Source organism: Ranitomeya imitator, chromosome 5 (assembly GCF_032444005.1).
Source record: "Ranitomeya imitator isolate aRanImi1 chromosome 5, aRanImi1.pri, whole genome shotgun sequence".
Classification (NCBI taxonomy): Eukaryota; Metazoa; Chordata; class Amphibia; order Anura; family Dendrobatidae; genus Ranitomeya; species Ranitomeya imitator.
Genome location: NC_091286.1, coordinates 274,340,120 through 274,364,171, shown reverse-complemented (window position 1 = coordinate 274,364,171; position 24,052 = coordinate 274,340,120). Strand labels below are relative to the sequence as shown.

The following is a 24,052-nucleotide window of genomic DNA, read 5'->3' as shown; positions in this document are numbered from 1 at the left end:
TCATTTTTCAGCACGACCTGGCACCTGCTCACAGTGCCAAAACCACTGGTAAATGGTTTACTGACCATGGTATTACTGTGCTCAATTGGCCTGCCAACTCTCCTGACCTGAACCCCATAGAGAATCTGTGGGATATTGTGAAGAGAAAGTTGAGAGACGCAAGACCCAACACTCTGGATGAGCTTAAGGCCGCTATTGAAGCATCCTGGGCCTCCATAACATCTCAGCAGTGTCACAGGCTGATTGCCTCCATGCCACGCCGCATTGAAGCAGTCATTTCTGCCAAAAGATTCCCGACCAAGTATTGAGTGCATAACTGAACATTATTATTTGTTGGTTTTTTTGTTTGTTATTAAAAAACACTTTTATTTGATTGGATGGGTGAAATATGCTAATTTATTGAGACAGGTTTTTTGGGTTATCAGGAGTTGTATGCCAAAATCATCAGTATTAAAACAATAAAAGACCTGACAAATTTCAGTTGGTGGATAATGAATCTATAATATATGAAAGTTTAATTGTAATCATTACATTATGGTAAATAATGAAATTTAACACTATATGCTAATTTTTTGAGAAGGACCTGTACACTTAGATTGCAGAGAGAAAATGTTCTGACTATGTCAGAAAATACCTTTTCTAATCATCACATATGGCAAGCTCTGTCTGATGGGCGATGCTGGTCTTGCTTTGGTGCCTCCTCTATCCACGCAATCGTCGTCCTCCTGCCGTGCTTTATGCAGATAACACTCTCTAAAGGTACCGTCACATTTAGCGACGCTCCAGCGATATAGACAACGATCCGACCTAAACTAGATCGCTGGAGCGTCGCTGTTAGGTCGCTGTAGAGATGTCAAACACAGCAACTCCAGAACGATGCAGGAGCGATCCAGTGACGTACTTATCGTTCTCGCTGGTTGTTCGCTCCATGAAGAAACATTGCAGGCATCGTTGCTTTTGCTGTCAAACATGACGAATCACGCCGACCTGACGACCAAATAAGTCATCCACACAGTGCTCCCAATCTCGCTTCTGATCAGGTGCATTTCACTCTGTCCTGCTGCGGGGAGAGGAAAGTCCTGTAATGTGCATGTGCCGAGAGAGGCCAATGACCGGAAGTAAAACCAGACCAGGCGCATTACCGTACTTTGCTGTGCCCTCGGCAGGACAGTGCGCAATGCGCCTGTGCAGGAGCGAGATTGGAGGCGCTGTGTGGATGATGTAGAAAGCGTTATCCACATGAAGCACGGCAGGAGGACGGCAATTGCGGGGATAGAGGAAGCGCCAAAACAAGATCCGCAATGTACATTGAAACCAAAGAAATAGAAGATTATACAAGGTATTTTTGGGATATACAGATGGAATTGTGGACTTAGATACTGCTTGCTAGACTGCTGTAAAAAAAGTATTAAAAGCTTAGTTTCTATTGGGAAAACCTGGATGGTTTAGACCATGTTACATCTGCAGTGGTGAGGCTAGCGTCCTAGCTGGTCAGTGCACTAGCCAGGTTTCATAGAGGTGACAGTCAGGGACTAGGCACATGATGGTGGCTTGGGGAAGGACCCACATAGGGCATTAGGGAAGGCTAGAGACTGGGGCAGGCTGGTGTCAGGAGGTGTTCCATCCCCTGCTCCCTACCATTAGGGATTTTCTCTCCTTTTTCCATCCCGTCTTATTTATATGTTGTCATCCACCACACTTACCTGTGTCTGAGCATGACAGATGGACTTCAGAGCACACGTCCGCTCTGTGGGCATCATTATAGTGGATCGCCCCCAGAGACAGGGCTCAGGTCACTCGGTACCGGTCCTTTCTGCTCGGTTATGCGGTTGTCACGGTGGCTGCACCCGGTCGTGACCCTGCTAAGAGGCGTCCAATAAAGGTGATGGTACAGTCTGTCAGGGGTTCGTGACGCCACCTGTGGTGTTCGGTCAGGGTGACCGACGCTGCTGTGGGGTCCGCTGGGGTGATGGAATGGCAGCTGGATGGTATACCTTCCCACAGGTGAAGTATGTCCCCAGGGCTTCCCAGTAAGGTAGATGGTGACGGTGTGAGGTGCAGGCAATAACGAGGACACAGGGTTGCAGTCTCTTTACCTCTTTACTGAAGGCTTCAATATCCTCAGTCCAGAGCACGTTCAATCGGGCTATCAAGGACCGGCCGGTCCGATGGGCACATCCAGAGTTTCCTTCGCAGATGGAAATCGTTGTCTACCAATAGCGCCTGTGTGTTGTAGTCCTACCTTGCTGAGCATTTGGAATAGTCCTCACAACTGCTGTTCTCGTTCGTTCGTTCTCTACAGCTTTCTTTCCCTCTCTCTTTCTTTGGTTCCAGATGTTACTAGTTTCTAACGTCCCCCAGATATGTTATGGCTAGGACGCCACCCGTTTGACGGGAAGGCTTGGAAGTCTTCCGGGACCCTAGAGACGCCCCTCTCCCAATGTTGCCCCCTATGTCTTCGTAGGTGTAGAAGGTAGACAGCCAACCTATGATTAACTGTCCAGCGGAATTTGAAGTAAGGCCTGAAGTCAGTTACTCCTACGGTGATCCGGCCACCGACGGCGCGCCTCAGTAAGATGTTGCCTCTCTGTCTCGGCACGACTCTTACTGGCTCTCCTTTGTGCTGATCTCGTTTACACTGTTCCACAATATCCTTCCCTTCGTGTCTCTCTCCTGGATACCGCCGCAGGGTGTGCAGGCGTGGTTCCGTTACGTTCTGTTCGCTAGGCACCTGCCAGGTTCCCACGCCTGACAGGGACCCCCCTGTGTCTTCTCCCTGCAACACCCCCTGCCACGGGATGTTGCCTGGTTCCAACCCAGTCAGCTTCTGACTAACTTCCTCCCCAGCCCCTAGTTTTACCAGTGTGAGGAGTGGCCCAATAAATAAAGCCTTTTTCTCCCCCTAGTGGCCGGAGTGTGAAGTGTAATGTGTTCTGGTGATACCTGGTCAGGAGAACTCCTTAGTGCCATCAGACGTACCGCTGCTCCCCTTAGCGGCAGAGCGCCATACTGCAACGACCAGGTCTCTGGGGCGCTGCAATAGTCTATGGCCCCATCAGCATACGTTCGAACCATGTTCGGCAGGGATCCAGATATAAGTCCCGAAAGGACCCACGAAGAAAAGCGCAATGTGAAAGCACCCCAACAGACCGTGTTAAGGTGCAATAGACTGCTAAATGCTAAATCTACCTTCCCCTCCTTGCACTCACATTGCGCCATAACCATGCAAAGATGCTTTTCATGTCCTGGGGACACTGGGCAGCTTGCTCATTAACCTTGTAAAGCCTCTCACAAATGGGATTTTTTAGTTTTTAGCAAAAATGTGAGGAAAATATTTTTGTTCAAATTTTTTAGGCAATTCTTTGAAAACTTCACAGAAAAAGTACATGTAAACAACGAAAGCATAAAACTCACCTATTCCACATGTAAATCTTACCTTAGAGTTGAAAATACTGTACTTAAAGGGGTTATCCAGGACTATTTAATTTTTTTTACTACGGGTCTAAGCACTAACAGGCAGGCAATTGCTAATTACCTGCACAGAGCGGTGATAGAGTGCTCCTGTCGGCGAATAAGCGGCTTAAGCTGACATCATGTCAACAGAGCAAAGGCTCATTTTCTGCTTTGTTGACATTGTGCTAACATCATGCTGATTGACAAACTTTAGGTTCCAGTTGTGATGTGAAGGTGGCTGGGGGAATAGGGTTTCTTCTGTGCTTGTGACATTTTAGCATAACTCCTTGGTTCTGCAGCTATAAGTGGTGTCTGCTGTTTCAGATGTGCTCCATCAAAGAAAAATAGCTACCGTGGCATATTTATGGAGAACAGAAGCCATATTTTTCTAACCTTTACAACTCCTTTATCTTACAAAGCATAGCCATCACAAAGTGCTTACCTACAATTGCCGCGATGCTTGGGATAGCTATTGTGCTGTAATTCCTAATACTGGAACAGCACCATGTCAGATTTGGTGTATCCTGAGAGCTCTTAGCTCCAGCAATGCAGTCTGCAAAGTAGGATCCCCATTTCTTCGACATAGAATCATTTTCTTGTACTGGAAGGCTCTAAAATAAGAAACAAAATGACTTGGTTGTTCATATGATGTACTGTGGAATATAAGCCGAGTGTTACATCAATTGTAGGCACTGATGAACCTCCGTTTAGTGGTAGACAGCTGCAAATCACATAGCAAGAAATATAGTCAAACAATAAGATCTTATACTCCTGCATTACTAGGTAAAACTTAGAAGCTTACTGTATACATTTATGCACTGAACTTAATAATGAGTACTATGCGCCCCCTATAGGCGACTCCTGGTAGCCGGAATTTTATAATCTAACTTGATATAGATGAGAAGAATTTTGAGCTCTGTATGAGAAAAATGAAATCTGTCTGCTATTGTATACAGCACTGAAGTCACATCGACAGTGCTGCAGCCAATATGTGAGTTCAGTGAGACTGCCTGAGTTGACGGCTCAAGCTGCCGAGCTCACCGGTTGGCTGAAGAGTTGGTGATGTGACGTTAGCGCCAGAGACCATGACAGGCACCAGAAGCAGCGTCAGTGACTCAGCGCTGGACTCACTGAGTAAAACAAAGTTTGTTTTTTAAGAAAAAACTTCAGTTGGGGGACAAGGATTTTCCAAAACTGGAAAACTCCTTGAGGCCGGCGTCACACTACCGTAGAATACGGCCGAGTAAAACATAGCAAAGCACTCGGCCCAGTGTTAATCTATAGGACAGCTCACATCACTGTTTATTTATTCAGCCGTATTAAGCGTGCGTGTAAAATAGCAGTATGCTACGATTGTCACAGAGACTCGGCTGAGATTTGCCAAAGCAAGCCTATGGGTGCGAGAAAAAAATCGCCTCACCTCAGCGGTGCCACAGGCTGATCACCTCCATGCCTCGCAGAATACATGCAGTAACTGATGCAAAAGCATTGAGTGCCTTTACTGAACATACATTTCTGTTTTCAGTAGGCCAACATTTCAGATTTTAAAATAATTTTTCAAGCTGGTGTTATAAAATATTATAATTTACCTACATAATGACTTGAGTTTTCATCGGCTTTAAGCCATAATCATCAACATTAACAAAAATAAACACTTGAAATAGATAACTCTGTGTGTAATGACTATATATATGAGATTCACTTTTTGTATTGAAGAACTGAAATAAATTAACTTTTTGATGATATTCTAATTTTGTGAGAAGCACCTGTAGATAGATAGATCTATAGATAGATAGATATGGGATAGATATATAGATAGACAGACAGACAGACGGACAGGGACAGACAGACAGACAGACAGACAGACAGATAGATAGATAGATAGATAGATAGATAGATAGATGCCAGCAATTCATTTGCCGCGTACACTAAAACCACAGAGTGACATGAGGTTAGAATAGACATTTACATATAGGATACATAGATGATAGATGTCAGTGACATATATATATATATATATATATATATATATTACTGTATATATTACATAGATAGAAGAAAAGCCGACAATTCAGTAACAGTGTACTATAAAATCGCAGCAGGAGCCGACAGGATAGAATAGATGGATTGCATACAGTAAATACACATAGAATAGGTAGGTAGACAGATGTCAGTGACAAATACAATTAGTACAGTGCGTGTGCAGCTTACTGTACATGTATTTAATTAATAAAAATTTATTTTTCTGATAAAAATGTAGTAGGCTCCAGCATAATTTTCTTAACCAGCAGAGGGAAAGCCGATGGCTGGGGGCCGATGTTTATAGCCTGGGAAGGGGTAATACCCATGGAGCTTGCCAGGCTATTAATATCATCTCACAAATGTATACTTACACTTAGCTGTTTTGAACAAGTGACATGTGCGTTGAACAGCTGCGGGTGGAATCACGATCCACCCACGGCTATTAACCTATTAAATGCCGCTGTCAATCTCTGACAGCAGCATTTAACATGCGCTTCCGGGCAATCGTGTTGGAAATCCGCTCATCGGTGACCTCTGTCATCGTCACGTGATTGCGCGTCACCGATGGGTTGGCATGACAACCAGAGATCTCCTTGAGACCTCTATGGATGTTACTGCCGGATTGCTATGAGCGCCACCCAGTGGTCGGTGCTCATAGCAAGTGAGGTATTCTGCTACATACAGGTGATCTGATCATTGCTTGTATGTAGCATGGCCGAGACTATTGAAGCATGCCAATAGTAAAAAAAATGTTTTTAATAATATAAAAATAAAATAAAAGTTCAACTCACCCCCCTTTCGCCCCATTCAAAATAAAACAATACACAAAATCAAACATACACATATTTGGTATCGCTGTGCTTAGAATCGCCCGATCTATCAATAAAAAAAGGATTAACCTGATCGTTAAACAGAGTAGTGAGAAAAAAGTAAAAACGCCAGAATTACGTTTTTTTGGTTGCTGCGACATTGCATTAAAATGCAATAACAAAAAAAGATTGTATCTTCACCAAACTGGTATCGTTAAAAACATCAGCTCAGCATGCAAAAAATAAACCCTCACCCAACCCGAGATCACGAAAAATTTCAGACGCTGCAGGTATCTGAAAATGGTGCAACTTTTTTTTTTTAAACAAAGTTTGGAATTTTTTTTCACTACTTAGATAAAAAAGAACCTAGACATGTTTGGTGCCTATGAACTCGTAATTACCTGGCGAATCATAATGGCAGATCAGATGTAGCATTTAGTTAACCTAGTAAAAAAGCAAAGCAAAAAACAAGTGCGGGATTGCACTTTTCTTGCAATTTCACCGCACTTGGAATTTTTTTTCCTGTTTTCGAGTACGGGTACATTCAATGGTGTTGTTCAAAAGTACAACTTGTCCCACAAAAAACAAGCCCTCACATGGCCATTTTGACCAAAAATAGTTATGGCTCTGGGAAGAAGGGGAGCAAAAACGAAAATAAAACTGATCATTAAGGGTTTAATAGCCTTGGAAGGGGCCATGGATACAGGCACCCCTCAAGCTAAAAACATCAGCTCTTAGCCGCCCCAGAAAAGGCGCATCTCTAAGATGTGCCAATTTTAGAACTTAGCCTCGCTCTTCCCACTTGCCCTGTAGCAGTGGAAAGTGGGGTGATAGTTGGGAGGGTTGATATCACCTTTGTATTATCAGGTGACATCAAGCCCCCATTACTAACCCCATACAAAATAAAAAAGAAAAGAGAAATCCACCGGCATGTCCAACAGGAGAATAAAATGGACTATTTATTAGAAAAAAACTTTAAAACATGATAAAAAATGAAGCCTCAGAAACCTGACGTGTTTCTGGTGTATACAACACCCTTATTCATAGGACAATAGGTTGTCAGAATGCTATTAGAGAGATATCTGCAGAGTAATAGCATTGTTTCAAGTGACAAGTTCCCTTTATTATTGGAATTTACATGGTGTTAATGGGGGCATTTATTTTATTCCCAATGCATTTGCTCGTATACTTAAGGTTAATACTCTGACACACATTTAAATCTTTGCCCATGTTTGAGAGACCTAACACAGATACTGTAGTTAGGTGTGTAAATACTAAAAATCAAGCAAATATGCTGTGAGAACCAGAACTGTGCAACCATTCAGGGAATATTAATAAAACAAATATACTATGGTCTTCACCGAAATGATCAGCTAAGCAGATAAATATTCAGTATAAATCTGATGATACATAGCTGAGTGCTGGGCAAACTTAAGCCAATATGATCTTTCTTTAAGGGTTTTTCTTTCAGTTGTAAGAAAATTGGTAGCTCTACAGTGTCCCAGCATTCACTCTTCAGAGCCTAGAACACATGGCTACGGTAGACAATAGCAAACTCTATATAAATTCATGAGTCGAAGATTTTCAAGAATGTAGTCCATATACGGTGTATATATATACAGTGGGGCAAAAAAGTATTTAGTCAGTCAGCAATAGTGCAAGTTCCACCACTTAAAAAGATGAGAGGCGTCTGTAATTTACATCATAGGTAGACCTCAACTATGGGAGACAAACTGAGAAAAAAAAATCCAGAAAATCACATTGTCTGTTTTTTTAACAATTTATTTGCATATTATGGTGGAAAATAAGTATTTGGTCAGAAACAAACAATCAAGATTTCTGGCTCTCACAGACCTGTAACTTCTTCTTTAAGAGTCTCCTCTTTCCTCCACTCATTACCTGTAGTAATGGCACCTGTTTAAACTTGTTATCAGTATAAAAAGACACCTGTGCACACCCTCAAACAGTCTGACTCCAAACTCTACTATGGTGAAGACCAAAGAGCTGTCAAAGGACACCAGAAACAAAATTGTAGCCCTGTACCAGGCTGGGAAGACTGAATCTGCAATAGCCAACCAGCTTGGAGTGAAGAAATCAACAGTGGGAGCAATAATTAGAAAATGGAAGACATACAAGACCACTGATAATCTCCCTCAATCTGGGGCTCCACGCAAAATCCCACCCCGTGGGGTCAGAATGATCACAAGAACGGTGAGCAAAAATCCCAGAACCACGCGGGGAGACCTAGTGAATGAACTGCAGAGAGCTGGGACCAATGTAACAAGGCCTACCATAAGTAACACACTACGCCACCATGGACTCAGATCCTGCAGTGCCAGACGTGTCCCACTGCTTAAGCCAGTACATGTCCAGGCCCGTCTGAAGTTTGCTAGAGAGCATTTGGATGATCCAGAGGAGTTTTGGGAGAATGTCCTATGGTCTGATGAAACCAAACTGGAACTGTTTGGTAGAAACACAACTTGTCGTGTTTGGAGGAAAAAGAATACTGAGTTGCATCCATCAAACACCATACCTACTGTAAAGCATGGTGGTGGAAACATCATGCTTTGGGGCTGTTTCTCTGCAAAGGGGCCAGGACGACTGATCCGGGTACATGAAAGAATGAATGGGGCCATGTATCATGAGATTTTGAGTGCAAACCTCCTTTCATCAGCAAGGGCATTGAAGATGAAACGTGGCTGGTTCTTTCATCATGACAATGATCCAAAGCACACCGCCAGGGCAACGAAGGAGTGGCTTCGTAAGAAGCATTTCAAGGTCCTGGAGTGGCCTAGCCAGTCTCCAGATCTCAACCCTATAGAAAACCTTTGGAGGGAGTTGAAAGTCCGTGTTGCCAAGCAAAAAGCCAAAAACATCACTGCTCTAGAGGAGATCTGCATGGAGGAATGGGCCAACATACCAACAACAGTGTGTGGCAACCTTGTGAAGACTTACAGAAAACGTTTGACCTCTGTCATTGCCAACAAAGGATATATTACAAAGTATTGAGATGAAATTTTGTTTCTGACCAAATACTTATTTTCCACCATAATATGCAAATAAATTGTTAAAAAAACAGACAATGTGATTTTCTGGATTTTTTTTTCTCAGTTTGTCTCCCATAGTTGAGGTCTACCTATGATGTAAATTACAGACGCCTCTCATCTTTTTAAGTGGTGGAACTTGCACTATTGCTAACTGACTAAATACTTTTTTGTCCCACTGTATATGTATATATATATATATATATATATATATATATATATATATATATATATATATATATATATATATATATATATATATATATATATATATATATATATATATATATATATACACATATACACACACACATATATAAATATATATATATATATATAAATATATATACACACACACACACACCGTGAGTACAGTTTTGCTGCATTACTATGCATAGTTGTGCTGCAAAACTGAAACCAGGCATGTGTGGGCAGATTTACCTTTGAGCCAGGGAATAAAATGCGGCCATATAAGTTACAAAAATTATTTCCTGATAGATTTATTGCCTTGGTGTAGAAAAAGGAGCAACTTTTCTAACAGTTAAAAGAATCCCATTATTCTGTGTATACAGCCTGTATATATTTCCATGGCTACATACTACTAAAAAGCCTATTTGTACTTTGCTCCTGAATCCATTTGTTACTCTTTTCGCTCCTATCCTATAGTAGAAGGATAGTAGTAGACTATGACTATATGCACAAAGCCGTTAAAGGGAATCTGTCACCAGGTTTTTTATATGTAATCATGCATGATGTTGGGGCATGACTGTTCTCTTTGCTGCAGATCTAGCAGTTCTCTGAATGCTGACCTCTGTATAACCCCGCCCACAGCAGTGATTGGCTGCTTTCTGTGTATACTGTAAATTGGTAGAAGCTGGTAATCAGTGGTGGAGGCGGGGTCACACAGAGCAGGACTTCTTAGCACACAACAACTAGTCCTCTAGTGATAACCTACTGCTGACCAAACTCTGATTTTAATGAAACCAGAAGAAGCAGCACAGTGATACACCACTGGAATCAAGGTCTCTGTACCAACATCATAATGCTCTCGGATTACATAGCAAAAACCTGCTGACCCATTCCCTTTAAAGCGTGGCATAACTCATGATAGCTGTTCCTAAGAATGAATCAGGAACATGTTGTACATGGCACAAATCACAGGCCCTTGTAACACCAGACTTTAGCTTATTAATGTGCCCTAAGCTATAAATCATTCCCATCAAATAATTTAGTTGCCTATTAAAATGATATATTTAGGTGTCTGTATCTTCCTCGCCATTACTGTAAATTAGCGTTTCATAAGTTTTTAATCACTGGTTACTACGAAAAGATGAACTTATTTTCCTACGAAATATCTCAAAGGGCTGCAATAGTTGTTATTGTTAACTTTGGCAAAGACAAGTCTTACAGCTGCAAGAAATCATAGGCGTAGTGCCGTACACGAAATATCTAGGATTACACCACTTTGCATGATCTTTGCCTTTATGTCTCTATTGGAATCCAGCTAATACACTGTCTTCCTTGTCTCAAATTGCAGACGCTAAAGAGTTCATCATGGCGGTCCTTTCCAAAGAGTGGTGTAGCTTACGGAATTATTTCATAGCTTTAAAGAGTACAATTAGACTGCACATTCCACATCTTTAAATAGGACTGCACATTCTTACAAATATTTTAGGCTAAGTTCCCGCAAAGCGTGTTTGCTTCTTTTTTTGATGCTGCATACAGCAGCATATATTTGTCAATTTTCCCCATAGACTTGAGCGAGATGAGGAAAATCCGAACGTAAAAAACCTCATGAGTTCTTATTGCATTTCCCAGTGGAAAAGCGCTAAAAATGCATGGAATCCACACATGACTTCAGCAATAAAGACTTACAGTGGGTACGGAAAGTATTCAGACCCCTTTGGTATTCACTCTTTATTTCACTCACCGCTGGAGCCAACATCAAAGCGGGGGATACTGACATCGGCGTACTAATACGTCCGATGTCAGTAAGGGGTTAAAACAAGATGCATCCGAAAGCGACAGCTGACAAATGTGATAAAATGCATGTAAAAAAAAACCCAAAAGCATTCAAAAGCACAATCAAAAAAACCCTCAAGTAACCTAATCTAGCTAATGTTGGAGAAAATCTGCAGCATCAAACAAGCACCACTCATCGTGGGAACATTGCCTTAGCCTGCAAGATAAAAATGACATTCATGACACATGTAATATAGCCAAGTATAAACTAGAGCTGGATATAAAAACATCAAAGTTCATGTATTGCAAATGGGTCCCTGTATACCCAAGTATACAGGAGGGTTACAAGCAAAATACCATTACATAGTATTTTTACAATTCAGTTGCTTTTGTTTACTGGTGATGAAAAACTCAAAATCAGGGGGATCACAGAGTACTAAGTAACAAAAATATAAGGTCTCAAACAGGATACTACAAATGTTATGCAGCAGTAAGCAAACTGTAGGAGACATTGGTTACTGATATGTGGCAGGTATATGTGCAATAATTTGCTGATGTTCACATTCTTACATCCTGTGTACTTTCTCAGAAATAAATATGAGAACTTTGTGGTTAGTAACATGTCCCAAGGAAAAACCAATGTACATTTTGTAACTCAATATAATTATCTGCTAACATTATCCTGAATCCTCCTGGGATCCTAGATCCTAATCATTGTCATTGTAACTTTATCCCAATTCTGCATGTACAGAACAATAATCACAATCTGTAGTGAAGAAACATCAAAAGCTAAATCTTTACTGTCACCTGGAATGCCTCAGCTTCAGCAAATGCCCACCACAATACAGGCTGTGTGTAGATGAGTTTCTGGCTAAAGGTACCGTCACACATAACGATATCGTTAACGATATCGTTGCTTTTTGTGACGTAGCAACGATATCGTTAACAAAATCGTTATGTGTGACAGCGACCAACGATCAGGCCCCTGCTGGGAGATCGTTGGTCGCTGGGGAAATTCCAGCACTTTATTTTGTCGCTGGATCTCCCGCTGACATCGCTGAATCGGCGTGTGTGACGCCGATTCAGCGATGTCTTCACTGGTAACCAGGGTAAACATCGGGTTACTAACCGCAGGGCCACGCTTAGTAACCCGATGTTTACCCTGGTTACCGTTGTAAATGTAAAAAAAAAAACACTACATACTTACATTCCCGGTGTCTGGTCATGTCCCTCGCCTTCAGCTTCCCGCACTGACTGGTGAGCGCCGGCCAGCCGTAAAGCACAGAACAGCGGTGACGTCACCGCTGTACTTTACGGCCGGCGCTCAGTCAGTGCGGGAAGCTGAAGGCGAGGGACATGACCAGACACCGGGAATGTAAGTATGTAGTGTTTTTTTTTTACATTTACAACGGTAACCAGGGTAAATATCGGGTTACTAAGCATGGCCCTGCGCTTAGTAACCCGATATTTATCCTGGTTACCCGGGGACTTCGGGATCGTTGGTCGCTGGAGAGCTGTCTGTGTGACAGCTCTCCAGCGACCAAACAGCGACGCTGCAGCGATCGACATTGTTGTCGGTATCGCTGCAGCGTCGCTTAGTGTGACAGTACCTTAAGCATTTCTCTCTCTGATCATGTTGCAAAGCATAGAGTCAGATAGTGATTGATAAGGTGGGCACCTCTCCTAATTGGTACTTGCAAGATAGTTTCTATTTTGCAATAGAGCTAATTTGCATAATCTTCTCCCATGCCACCAAGTATTAAGTCTTGTTTGCCAGAGGGGTCAAATACTTATTTCTTACTGCAAAATGTAAATAAATTTATATAATTTATACAATGTGATTTTCTGGATTTTATTTTTGGTATTCTATCTCTCAATGCTAATATTAGCCTACCCTTAAAATTATAGACTGTTCATGTCTTTGTCAGTGGGCAAACTTACAAAATCAGCAAGGGATCAAATACTTATTTCCCCCACTGTGTGTAAAAACAAAAATATACAAAAAAAGTACACATATTTGATACTGCTGGTATTGTAGTAATTGCACCGACCTAAAGAAAAAATCTGTGTAATTACTTGTACCACACGAGAAATGGTATAAAAACTAAATAGAATCAGTTCTTCACTTGCTGTTGATTTGTTCATTGTGCCTCCCAAGAGAAGTAAGGCTCCGCTCATAGTTATTCTGTGCTGAGCACCGACATCGAGGTTTACATCTAAATCTCTGACAAACATGATTCAGAGAAAACTCTCAATGGAAAATTTACTGTAATAAGGCAGATGGAGTCACTATAAACTCTTGTATGGCCTGTGATACGGCAGTGTCTGTCTTTTAAAGCGTATTTTTATGAATCAAACTGACCCTAAGAGATAGGGAAAGAAAAAAGGGGAACAAACACCGCGCACAATCTAAGTGTAGTAAAAACTGTTGCTAAATTGACGTTATAACAGTTGCCCTCACCTGAAACCGGCAAAATGAGGCATAAACAGGATCCCACAGGAATCCCGAGGAGGCGGACTGCAGTTCGACCAGCTGGGCTCACGGGAGGCTTCAGACAACCGTGGTGAAAGCAATCAATAGACAGAGAAATACCCAGATAGTTGCCGATTCTTCCGTCACAAGATTCTTGTGGTAATGAAATAGAATCGTTTATTTAGGAGTTACAGGATAAAACAACGTGTTTCGACTCCAAACATCTAGGAGTCTTCTTCAGGTTTTAAAAAAAAAAATGTATATTATATATATAAAAAAAGTATACCACATTTGCTTTATATATACCTTGCTTCACAAGAAACTAAAGGAGCAGAATGTTGAGGGAGCTCTATAGCCACACCCAACCAGATGAAAGGGAGGCTAATCCTCCATAAAAAAAAATCCCCAAAAATTAAAATCCCTTTTCTTTTTTTTTTCCTTTTTTCTTTCCCTTCCCTTTTCTTTCTTTTCTCCTCTAAAATTCAACAACATTGCATGATTCAGTCGGCATTATTGATCAAACTTTTTCAACCACATCATTGAGACCATTGGGAAATAAAGTCTGGAGTTGGTAAATCCAAAAAGATTCTTTCCTATTCAGCACTTGATTGCGATTCAATACATTTTCAGGGATGGATTCTACAGGAATGAAAGTGATATTAAATTTTTTTTTTATGAATAATTAATAAATGTCTAGATAAACTGTCTTGGACAAAAGCAATTTTAGTATTATGGCGATGACCATTCATTCTAGCTCTTAGCGTTTGGGTCGTACGACCGACATATTGCAGCCACATGAACAGATGACTACATAAATAACAAAAGTGCTTTCGCAGGTTAAATGTTGTTTTATCATGAATTTTTCACTTGTGCTATTAGATGTTATCGATTTTGCTCCATGTTGAATGATAGCACAGGTGCAACAGTTCTGCTCCTTTAGTCTCTTGTGAAGCAAGGTATATATAAAGCCAGGACCGTATTTGCCACTAGGCACGGGTCTAGGGTGCCAGCATGCGGGGGACGGCACCCGAGCAAGGTTTTTTTTTTTTTAAAGTCTGGGGTCAACTGCCCCCTCCCCTCCCCACCTCCTTGAAGACAATATACTCACCATCTTCCAGCGGTGCCTGCAACTCTGATGGTCTCAGCGCTGGCAGCTCGTCCTGTGCTCAGCTGTCACGTGGTACCGCTCATTAAGGTGATGAATATGGACGCATATTCATGACCTTAATGAGCGGTACCACGTGACCCAGTGCGGCAGGTTCTTCCTGTGTGAGCGGAGTCAGGACAGAGATGCAGGGAGTTTGTTCAGTGCGCTGTGAGGAGGGTGAGTATGACGGCCGGGGGAGGATGAAGAAGGACGGGGAGGAGGAGGATGGGAGAGGAGGATGGGGAGGGTGAAGGAGGACAGAGGAGGATGAGGGAGCCACAGATACAAGACGGGGGGGAGGCGAGCCATGCAAGCAAGATGGGAGGGGGGAGCCATGCATACAAGATGGGGAGAGCAGAGCCATGCATACAAGATGGGAGGGGGAGCTGAGCCATGCATACAAAATGGGAGGGGGGAGCTGAGCCATGCATACAAGATGGGAGGGGGGAGCCGAGCCATGCATACAAGATGGGAGGGAGAGCCGAGCCATGCATACAAGATGGGAGGGGGGAGCCATGCATGCAGGATGGGAGGGGGAGCTATGCATACAAGATGGGACAGGGGAGCCATGCATACAAGGATGGGAGGGGCAGCCGAGCCATGCATACAAGATGGGATGGGGAGCCGAGCCATGCATACAAGATGGGATGGGGGAGCCGAGCCATGCATACAAGATGGGACCCGGGAGCCAAGCCATGCATACAAGATGGGAGGGCGGTGCCGAGACATGCATACAAGATGGGACGCTGATCACGCTGCTGATTTCGCTCACTTGCGCTGCAGAGGCGAACACTGGCGGTAAGTGCTCCAGAGGAGCAGAAGATACCGAAGATTAAGTGCATGAAGGGGGGACAAAATGAGTGGGGATGGGGGGATTTATTATGTGTGGAGAATTTTAGTGGGGATGAGGGGATTTATTATGTGGGGAGAATTAGAGTGGGGATGGGGGATTTATTGTGTGTGGGGAGAATTGGAGTGGGGATGGGGGTTTTTAATGTGTGGGATGAGATTTGGATTGGAAATGGGGTTATTTATTGTGTGTGGGGAGATTTTAAGTAGGGATGGGGGGATTTAATGTGTGGGGGAGATTTGAGGACACAAAATAAAGATCAAAGGGGGAGATGGGGAAACAGTACAGGGGAATGGGGGGCATGTATGAGGAAACAGTATGGGAGATGAGTGGAGACAGTATGGGAAGTGAACGGGGGAATGTCTGTGGACACTGTATAAGTGGCGATGTGAAAAATGTATGTAGACAGAGTACGGGGAGTGAGGGTGTAAGGACTGGCGGAACGCACCGAGTTAATATAGATGTTATATTTGGTGTGTTTGCAGCCCGGGGTCCAACGTGCAGGAGAGAACCTGCTGCTAGAAGATGACAGCACCATATGGCGGTATAAATGAACTCAGTCACTTCACTGAGTCTCACTGAAAAGAACATGCTGTGCCCTGTTAGCGTCACAGAGGAACACAGCTAACTGCTGAGCTGATGGCAGTCAGTGGTCATGCACACAGAGAAGCACACAAACACTCCTCTATGGTGGAACCGGAATTCTAGTGGCTATTAGCCAGCCCTGAATACATACATACAAATTCCTCACCGGACGTGCCAGTATTCTATTCTAGGGGCTTATTTCAACCAAACCCTATCCATATGGGTCGAAATTCATGGAGGGAAAAATGGTAACAAAATTCTCATTGGGGTCTGTTACAAACCCCCAAATATAACAGAAACCATGGAAAGTCTACTTCTAAAGCAGATAGATGAAGCTGCAACCCATAATGAGGTCCTGGTTATAGGGGACTTTAACTACCCGGATATTAACTGGGAAACAGAAACCTGTGAAACCCATAAAGGCAACAGGTTTCTGCTAATAACCAAGAAAAATTATCTTTCACAATTGGTGCAGAATCCAACCAGAGGAGCAGCACTTTTAGACCTAATACTATCTAATAGACCTGACAGAATAACAAATCTGCAGGTGGTTGGGCATCTAGGAAATAGCAACCACAATATTGTACAGTTTCACCTGTCTTTCACTAGGGGGACTTGTCAGGGAGTCACAAAAACACTGAACTTTAGGAAGGCAAAGTTTGACCAGCTTAGAGATGCCCTTAATCTGGTAGACTGGGACAATATCCTCAGAAATAAGAATACAGATAATAAATGGGAAATGTTTAAGAACATCCTAAATAGGCAGTGTAAGCGGTTTATACCTTGTGGGAATAAAAGGACTAGAAATAGGAAAAACCCAATGTGGCTAAACAAAGAAGTAAGACAGGCAATTAACAGTAAAAAGAAAGCATTTGCACTACTAAAGCAGGATGGCACCATTGAAGCTCTAAAAAACTATAGGGAGAAAAATACTTTATCTAAAAAACTAATTAAAGCTGCCAAAAAGGAAACAGAGAAGCACATTGCTAAGGAGAGTAAAACTAATCCCAAACTGTTCTTCAACAATATCAATAATAAAAGAATAAAAACTGAAAATGTAGGCCCCTTAAAAAATAGTGAGGAAAGAATGGTTGTAGATGACGAGGAAAAAGCTAACATATTAAACACCTTCTTCTCCACGGTATTCACGGTGGAAAATGAAATGCTAGGTGAAATCCCAAGAAACAATGTAAACCCTATATTAAGGGTCACCAATCTAACCCAAGAAGAGGTGCGAAACCGGCTAAATAAGATTAAAATAGATAAATCTCCGGGTCCGGATGGCATACACCCACGAGTACTAAGAGAACTAAGTAATGTAATAGATAAACCATTATTTCTTATTTTTAGGGACTCTATAGCGACAGGGTCTGTTCCGCAGGACTGGCGCATAGCAAATGTGGTGCCAATATTCAAAAAGGGCTCTAAAAGTGAACCTGGAAATTATAGGCCAGTAAGTCTAACCTCTATTGTTGGTAAAATATTTGAAGGGTTTCTGAGGGATGTTATTCTGGATTATCTCAATGAGAATAACTGTTTAACTCCATATCAGCATGGGTTTATGAGAAATCGCTCCTGTCAAACCAATCTAATCAGTTTTTATGAAGAGGTAAGCTATAGGCTGGACCACGGTGAGTCATTGGACGTGGTATATCTCGATTTTTCCAAAGCGTTTGATACCGTGCCGCACAAGAGGTTGGTACACAAAATGAGAATGCTTGGTCTGGGGGAAAATGTGTGTAAATGGGTTAGTAACTGGCTAAGTGATAGAAAGCAGAGGGTGGTTATAAATGGTATAGTCTCTAACTGGGTCGCTGTGACCAGTGGGGTACCGCAGGGGTCAGTATTGGGACCTGTTCTCTTCAACATATTCATTAATGATCTGGTAGAAGGTTTACACAGTAAAATATCGATATTTGCAGATGATACAAAACTATGTAAAGCAGTTAATACAAGAGAAGATAGTATTCTGCTACAGATGGATCTGGATAAGTTGGAAACTTGGGCTGAAAGGTGGCAGATGAGGTTTAACAATGATAAATGTAAGGTTATACACATGGGAAGAAGGAATCAATATCACCATTACACACTGAATGGGAAACCACTGGGTAAATCTGACAGGGAGAAGGACTTGGGGATCCTAGTTAATGATAAACTTACCTGGAGCAGCCAGTGCCAGGCAGCAGCTGCCAAGGCAAACAGGATCATGGGGTGCATTAAACGAGGTCTGGATACACATGATGAGAGCATTATACTGCCTCTGTACAAATCCCTAGTTAGACCGCACATGGAGTACTGTGTCCAGTTTTGGGCACCGGTGCTCAGGAAGGATATAATGGAACTAGAGAGAGTACAAAGGAGGGCAACAAAATTAATAAAGGGGATGGGAGAACTACAATACCCAGATAGATTAGCGAAATTAGGATTATTTAGTCTAGAAAAAAGACGACTGAGGGGCGATCTAATAACCATGTAGAAGTATATAAGGGGACAATACAAATATCTCGCTGAGGATCTGTTTATACCAAGGAAGGTGACGGGCACAAGGGGGCATTCTTTGCGTCTGGAGGAGAGAAGGTTTTTCCACCAACATAGAAGAGAATTCTTTACTGTTAGGGCAGTGAGAATCTGGAATTGCTTGCCTGAGGAGGTGGTGATGGCGAACTCAGTCGAGGGGTTCAAGAGAGGCCTGGATGTCTTCCTGGAGCAGAACAATATTGTATCATACAATTATTAGGTTCTGTAGAAGGACGTAGATCTGGGGATTTATTATGATGGAATATAGGCTGAACTGGATGGACAAATGTCTTTTTTCGGCCTTACTAACTATGTTACTATGTTACTATGTTACTATCCGCATTCAGGCGCGACCACAAATAGCAAGCTCATAACATGAAGTGATACTAGCGCATGGCCGTGGGGCCACGCAAACCTTTTATGGCGGCAGCAGCTTCAGGACCTTCTTAAAGGACCAATGGAAGCTGCTACAATACCAGAGGAACTTCAGGACCTTCTTAGAGGACCAATGGAAGCTGCAGCAGTACCTGAGCATGTGAACCCTCACCTCCAATAAGAGGTCTTACCTTGGGCATGCCCAAAAGGGAAAAAGCAGGACTTAGTCCCAGAGACGTCTGCTCGCTGCTGACCAGTACTGACTACAATGGCTGAGCCTGGGAAAGCAGCAGAAACCATCCACACAGTATCAGGCTGAGCCAGACGCTGGGACCGACGTCTCCGCTGAGCAGGCTCCTCTGTGGCTGGAGAAGAATGGGAAACCACAGTGGAGATGGCTCAAGATTCTCCCTGTGCAGAGGCGGGAACTCGACCCCTAACAGAGGGTGATGGGATGTGTGCAGACACAGTCTGGGGAGTCAGGTAAGCAGGCAGTATAGAAAGTGAGGGGGTAAATATATGAGGAGACAGTATGGTAAACAGGAGAGATGTGTGAGGAGACAGTATGAGGAGGGAGGGGAATAATGTGAGGAGACAGTGCGGGGGAGAAAAGTGAATGGGCACAGAATAGAAACTGAGTAGTGGGTTCGTAGCATGGGGGGACAGTGTAAGGACACAGCCAGGAGGGGACAGTATACCAAGGAGGGGGAGTGTGATAAGAGAGTACAGTATAAATACTGGGCCTATAGGGGGAACACAGTGTGAGAGGATAGTGTGAAGAGGTGGCCGGTATGGAAAGGAGAGGTCAGTGTGAAGAGCATGCACCATAAGAGGGAAAGTGTGGGGGTCATATTTTGTGCAGACAGTATAGTGAGAGGCAATTTTTTACTCAGGAGCAAGATAATGACACTTGTATCTTTAAGGGCATCATGTGGAGATTTTCTGCAAAAGAGCGGAGAAGATGGAAGTCTGCAGAGTCGGCTGTGGATGAGAACTCATCATGGGTCTGGACAAGATGAAGAAAAGAAGGAGAACGGCTCCAGAGACGACGTCATCTATAAGGTACCTGGATATAAATGTTATTTGTTATACTGACTAACTCATGTTTTTATTTATGTTAGGAGCATTAAAGGGGATGTCCAGGTTTGTAATGAGTCTGCAGTCATTCTTTGTGATTACAGACTTCTGAATTCTCACAGTGCACACTGCATGCTGTCAGCATTCTCTTTAGCTGGTGATTTTACATACATGCGGTCACGTGCTGACTAGTGATGAGCGAGTGTACTCGTTGCTCGGGTTTTCCCGAGCACGCTCGGGTGGTCTCCAAGTATTTATGGCTGCTCGGAGATTTAGTTTTCATCGCCGCAGCTGAGTGATTTACCGCTTGATTACATGTGGGGATTCCCTAGCAACCAGGCAACCCCCACATGTACTTAGGCTGGCTAGTAGCTGTAAATCATTCAGCTGCGGCGATGAAACCTAAATCTCCGAGCAGTCATAAATACTCAGAGACCACACGAGCCTCAGTCAATGAAAATCAACTGAGCGAGGCCGGGCACGTCTAGTCGGAATGTGGTCAGAAGTATACAAATCACATGCTTGTGCTGACATGACTGTCCACTGGCAAGGAAGAATCCTAAAAGTGAGCAGTGCATTAGTTGTGAGAACTCAGAAGCTGCGATGTCAGGATTCAGCTCTGCAGGACCCAGTAGTCATCACATGGACACTTCACTCATATGCAACTTTCATACATATGGTCCTATGACAACGAGCTTCTCTTCTGCTTCTCAGTTTTTTCACTGAACATTGAGTGCATTTATGAGAGGAGCTTGTGGGTACATGACTAAGTGTGCAAACCGCATATATCCTGGGGGGGCGCCAAACTGAATTCTTGCCCCGGGTGCCAGAAACCCTAGATACACCTTTGCCGGTATGCTGCTGTGAGCGGTGAGGGACTGAGGGTGTGCACAGAGAGAGAATGGAGACCCGGAGACTGCCCATCCCAGTCTACGCCGTAGCCTGGAACCCTCATTATCATAGGAATAGGTCAGTTAATACATTGTTTTTCTAAACCTTTATAGTGTAGTTTTAGGTCAGGGAGGGATGGTTATGGATGAGCTAGCAAGTTGCAGGGACAGGTAGTGATGGCTACTTGCGGAAATGTGCGGCATTTGCGGTTTTGCACTTGCGGCGAGACAAAAAAAAAACACTGCTTTTTTCCATTGCTGCAAGTACCGCATTTGCTGGATCACAGCAAAACCGCAAGTGCCGCACATGTCCGCAAGTCCCATAGGGAATGAATGAGGCCGAACGCAGTATTGCCGTAAGTGATCCGTTACACGGCAGATGCGGAAAAACTGCCGGATCTGCTGGAAAAGGCTACTTTCACATCAGCGATTTTTGCCAAAGTCACTGCCGATAGTGTCATACTCACCAATGGGGGAGGCAGCATTAAAAGTGCCTAGGGCAGCATAAACTCTAAATACGGCACAGTATAAAGCGAATGTGGTATTTTTATATATGAGATACATATTTTTTAAAAACCTGAAGAAGACTCCAGGATGTTTGGAGTCAAAACGCGTTGTTTTATCCTGTAACTCCTAAATTAACGATTCTATTTCATTACCACGAGAAGCTTGTGACGGAAGCGCCGACAACTATCTGGGTATTTCTCTGTCTATTGAAAGCGTATTTTTAGGCATGCACGAAAGCGTGGTCAGCCACAGTTTTGTGCACCTTTGAAGAGAAAGACACCAAAGAAAAGAGGCCAGATGGAATCCAGAGTAACTCTGCTCCCTCATTATAGTGAATGGATGCGTTGGGGTGTCATCTGAATCCCATATATCAGAAATTTAGACAGAAACCCCAATGTCATTTCTCAGCTAAAGGCACAGGATAAATACAGTATGAACGAATTCAAAATGCTACCAATAACAATAAAAGCTTCAACTCAACCCACAACAAAAACAAACCTTCACTCAGGTCCTCACCTGTTAACGGAAATATAGGAGGCTATTACGTTACTGGTAGCAGAAAGGTTCTGGAAGAGCGCCATTTCTACCACCAAAAAATCCAGCAAAATCTGCGCTACAAAATCCAAATACTCCCTCCCTTCCGAGCCCCACATTTTGCCTAAACTGTGTATAGTGTCCACATGTTTGATATTACTGTATCAAGGCGAGCCCACTTAATTTATGAAGTCTATATTTCCTGAAGAACAAGCAGAGCAAAATGTATGGGCACTACGATTTGCAATTTTCATTCTGCAACACTCATTATGTTTGACTCCATGGATGTTTTCCAGAAACATAATCGTCACTATTAGTGATGAGCGAGTATACTCGCTGCTCAGGTTTTCCCGAGCATGCTCGGTGGTCTCAGAGTATTTTTTAGTGCTCAGAGATTTAGTTTTCCTTGCCGCAGCTGGATGATTTACAGCTACTACCCAGCCTGAGTACATGTGGGGGTTACCTGGTTACTAGGGAATCCCCACATGTAATCAAGCTGCCTAGTAGGTGCAAATCACCCAGCTGCTGTGATGAAAACTAAATCTCCGAGCAGTCATAAATACTCGGAGGCCACCCGAGCGTGCTCGGGAAAAACTGAGCAACGAGTATACTCGCTCATCACTAGTCACTATAACATTAGATGAATCCTTCTAGGGGTGTAATTTCCAAAATGAGGTCACTTGAGGGGTTTCTCTGCTGTTCTCGCACTAAGGGGCTCTGCAAATGGAATCCACAAATGATAGGAAAACCTGTGCTCCAAAAGTCAAATAGTATTTCTTTCTTCCTGAGCCCTGCTGTGAGGCCAAACACCACTGTAAGCCACATATATGGTATTGTCATGTTCAGGGGAAATTGTTAAACAAATTATGGGGACATTTTTACTTATTTCCCCTTGTGAAAATGGGAAATCTGGGACTAAAAACATTTTTGTAATAATAATGTAATTATTTTTCTTCACCACTTGATAGTATAACATTTTGTGACACGCCTGAGGTGTCAAAATGCTTTCTGCACCTGTAAATAAATTCACCGAGGGGTGCAGTTTGTAAAATGGGGTCACTTATGGGGGTTCTCCTGTTTTGGCACTTCAGGGGTTCTGCAAATGTGACATGGCACCTGCAAACCAGTCCAGCAAAATCTGCACTGTAATATGGTGCTACTTCCCTTCTGAGCTTTTTATTTTGCCTCAAAAGTAGTTTTCGACCACACACACAGGGTATTGGCATACTTAGGAGAAATTGCACACCACATTTTCTCCTGTTACTCTTGTGAAAATGAAAACTTTGGGGCTAAAGCAACATTTTTGCGGAAAATAACAAATATTTCATTTTTTGTTTCCACTTTGTTTAAATTCCTGTGAAGCACTTGAAGAGTTAACTAACTTCCTAAATATGGTTTTGAATACCTTGAAGGGTACAATATTTAAAATGGGGTCACTTGAGCATTCTTTTGACATATATACCCCAAATGTCACTTCAAATGTGAAATGGTATCTAATAAAATAGGTTTTGGAAATTTTGTTGGAAAATGAAACATTGCTGATAAACTTTTCAATCCTTCTACATTTCTAACTAAAAATGTTTAAAAAATGATGCCGATGTAAAGTAGACATGTGGCAAATGTTATTTTTTAATTATCGTTATCGGTATGATTATCTGTTTTAAGGGCATATAAATTCAAAGTTGGAAAATTGTGAATTTTTCATCAAATTTTTGTTTTATCTTTTTTTTATTATAAATAAAGGAAGATGAAAATAGGCTTCGGTGGTAAGGGTTTAAGGAGAACCAGTACATCCCCTCCATTGCCA

The 24,052-nt window shown here is 42.7% G+C and overlaps 1 protein-coding gene across 1 annotated transcript in view; it reads right to left on the bottom strand.

Moving 5' to 3' along the window:
• The window catches only part of NT5DC1 (5'-nucleotidase domain containing 1), a 394,037-nt gene that overhangs the window by 9,174 nt on the left and 360,811 nt on the right, over nt 1-24,052 (bottom strand). The window contains exon 11 of the mRNA XM_069726170.1: nt 3,896-4,064. Coding sequence (XP_069582271.1) covers nt 3,896-4,064 — 169 coding nt within the window. The remainder of the gene's footprint in view (nt 1-3,895; nt 4,065-24,052) is intronic.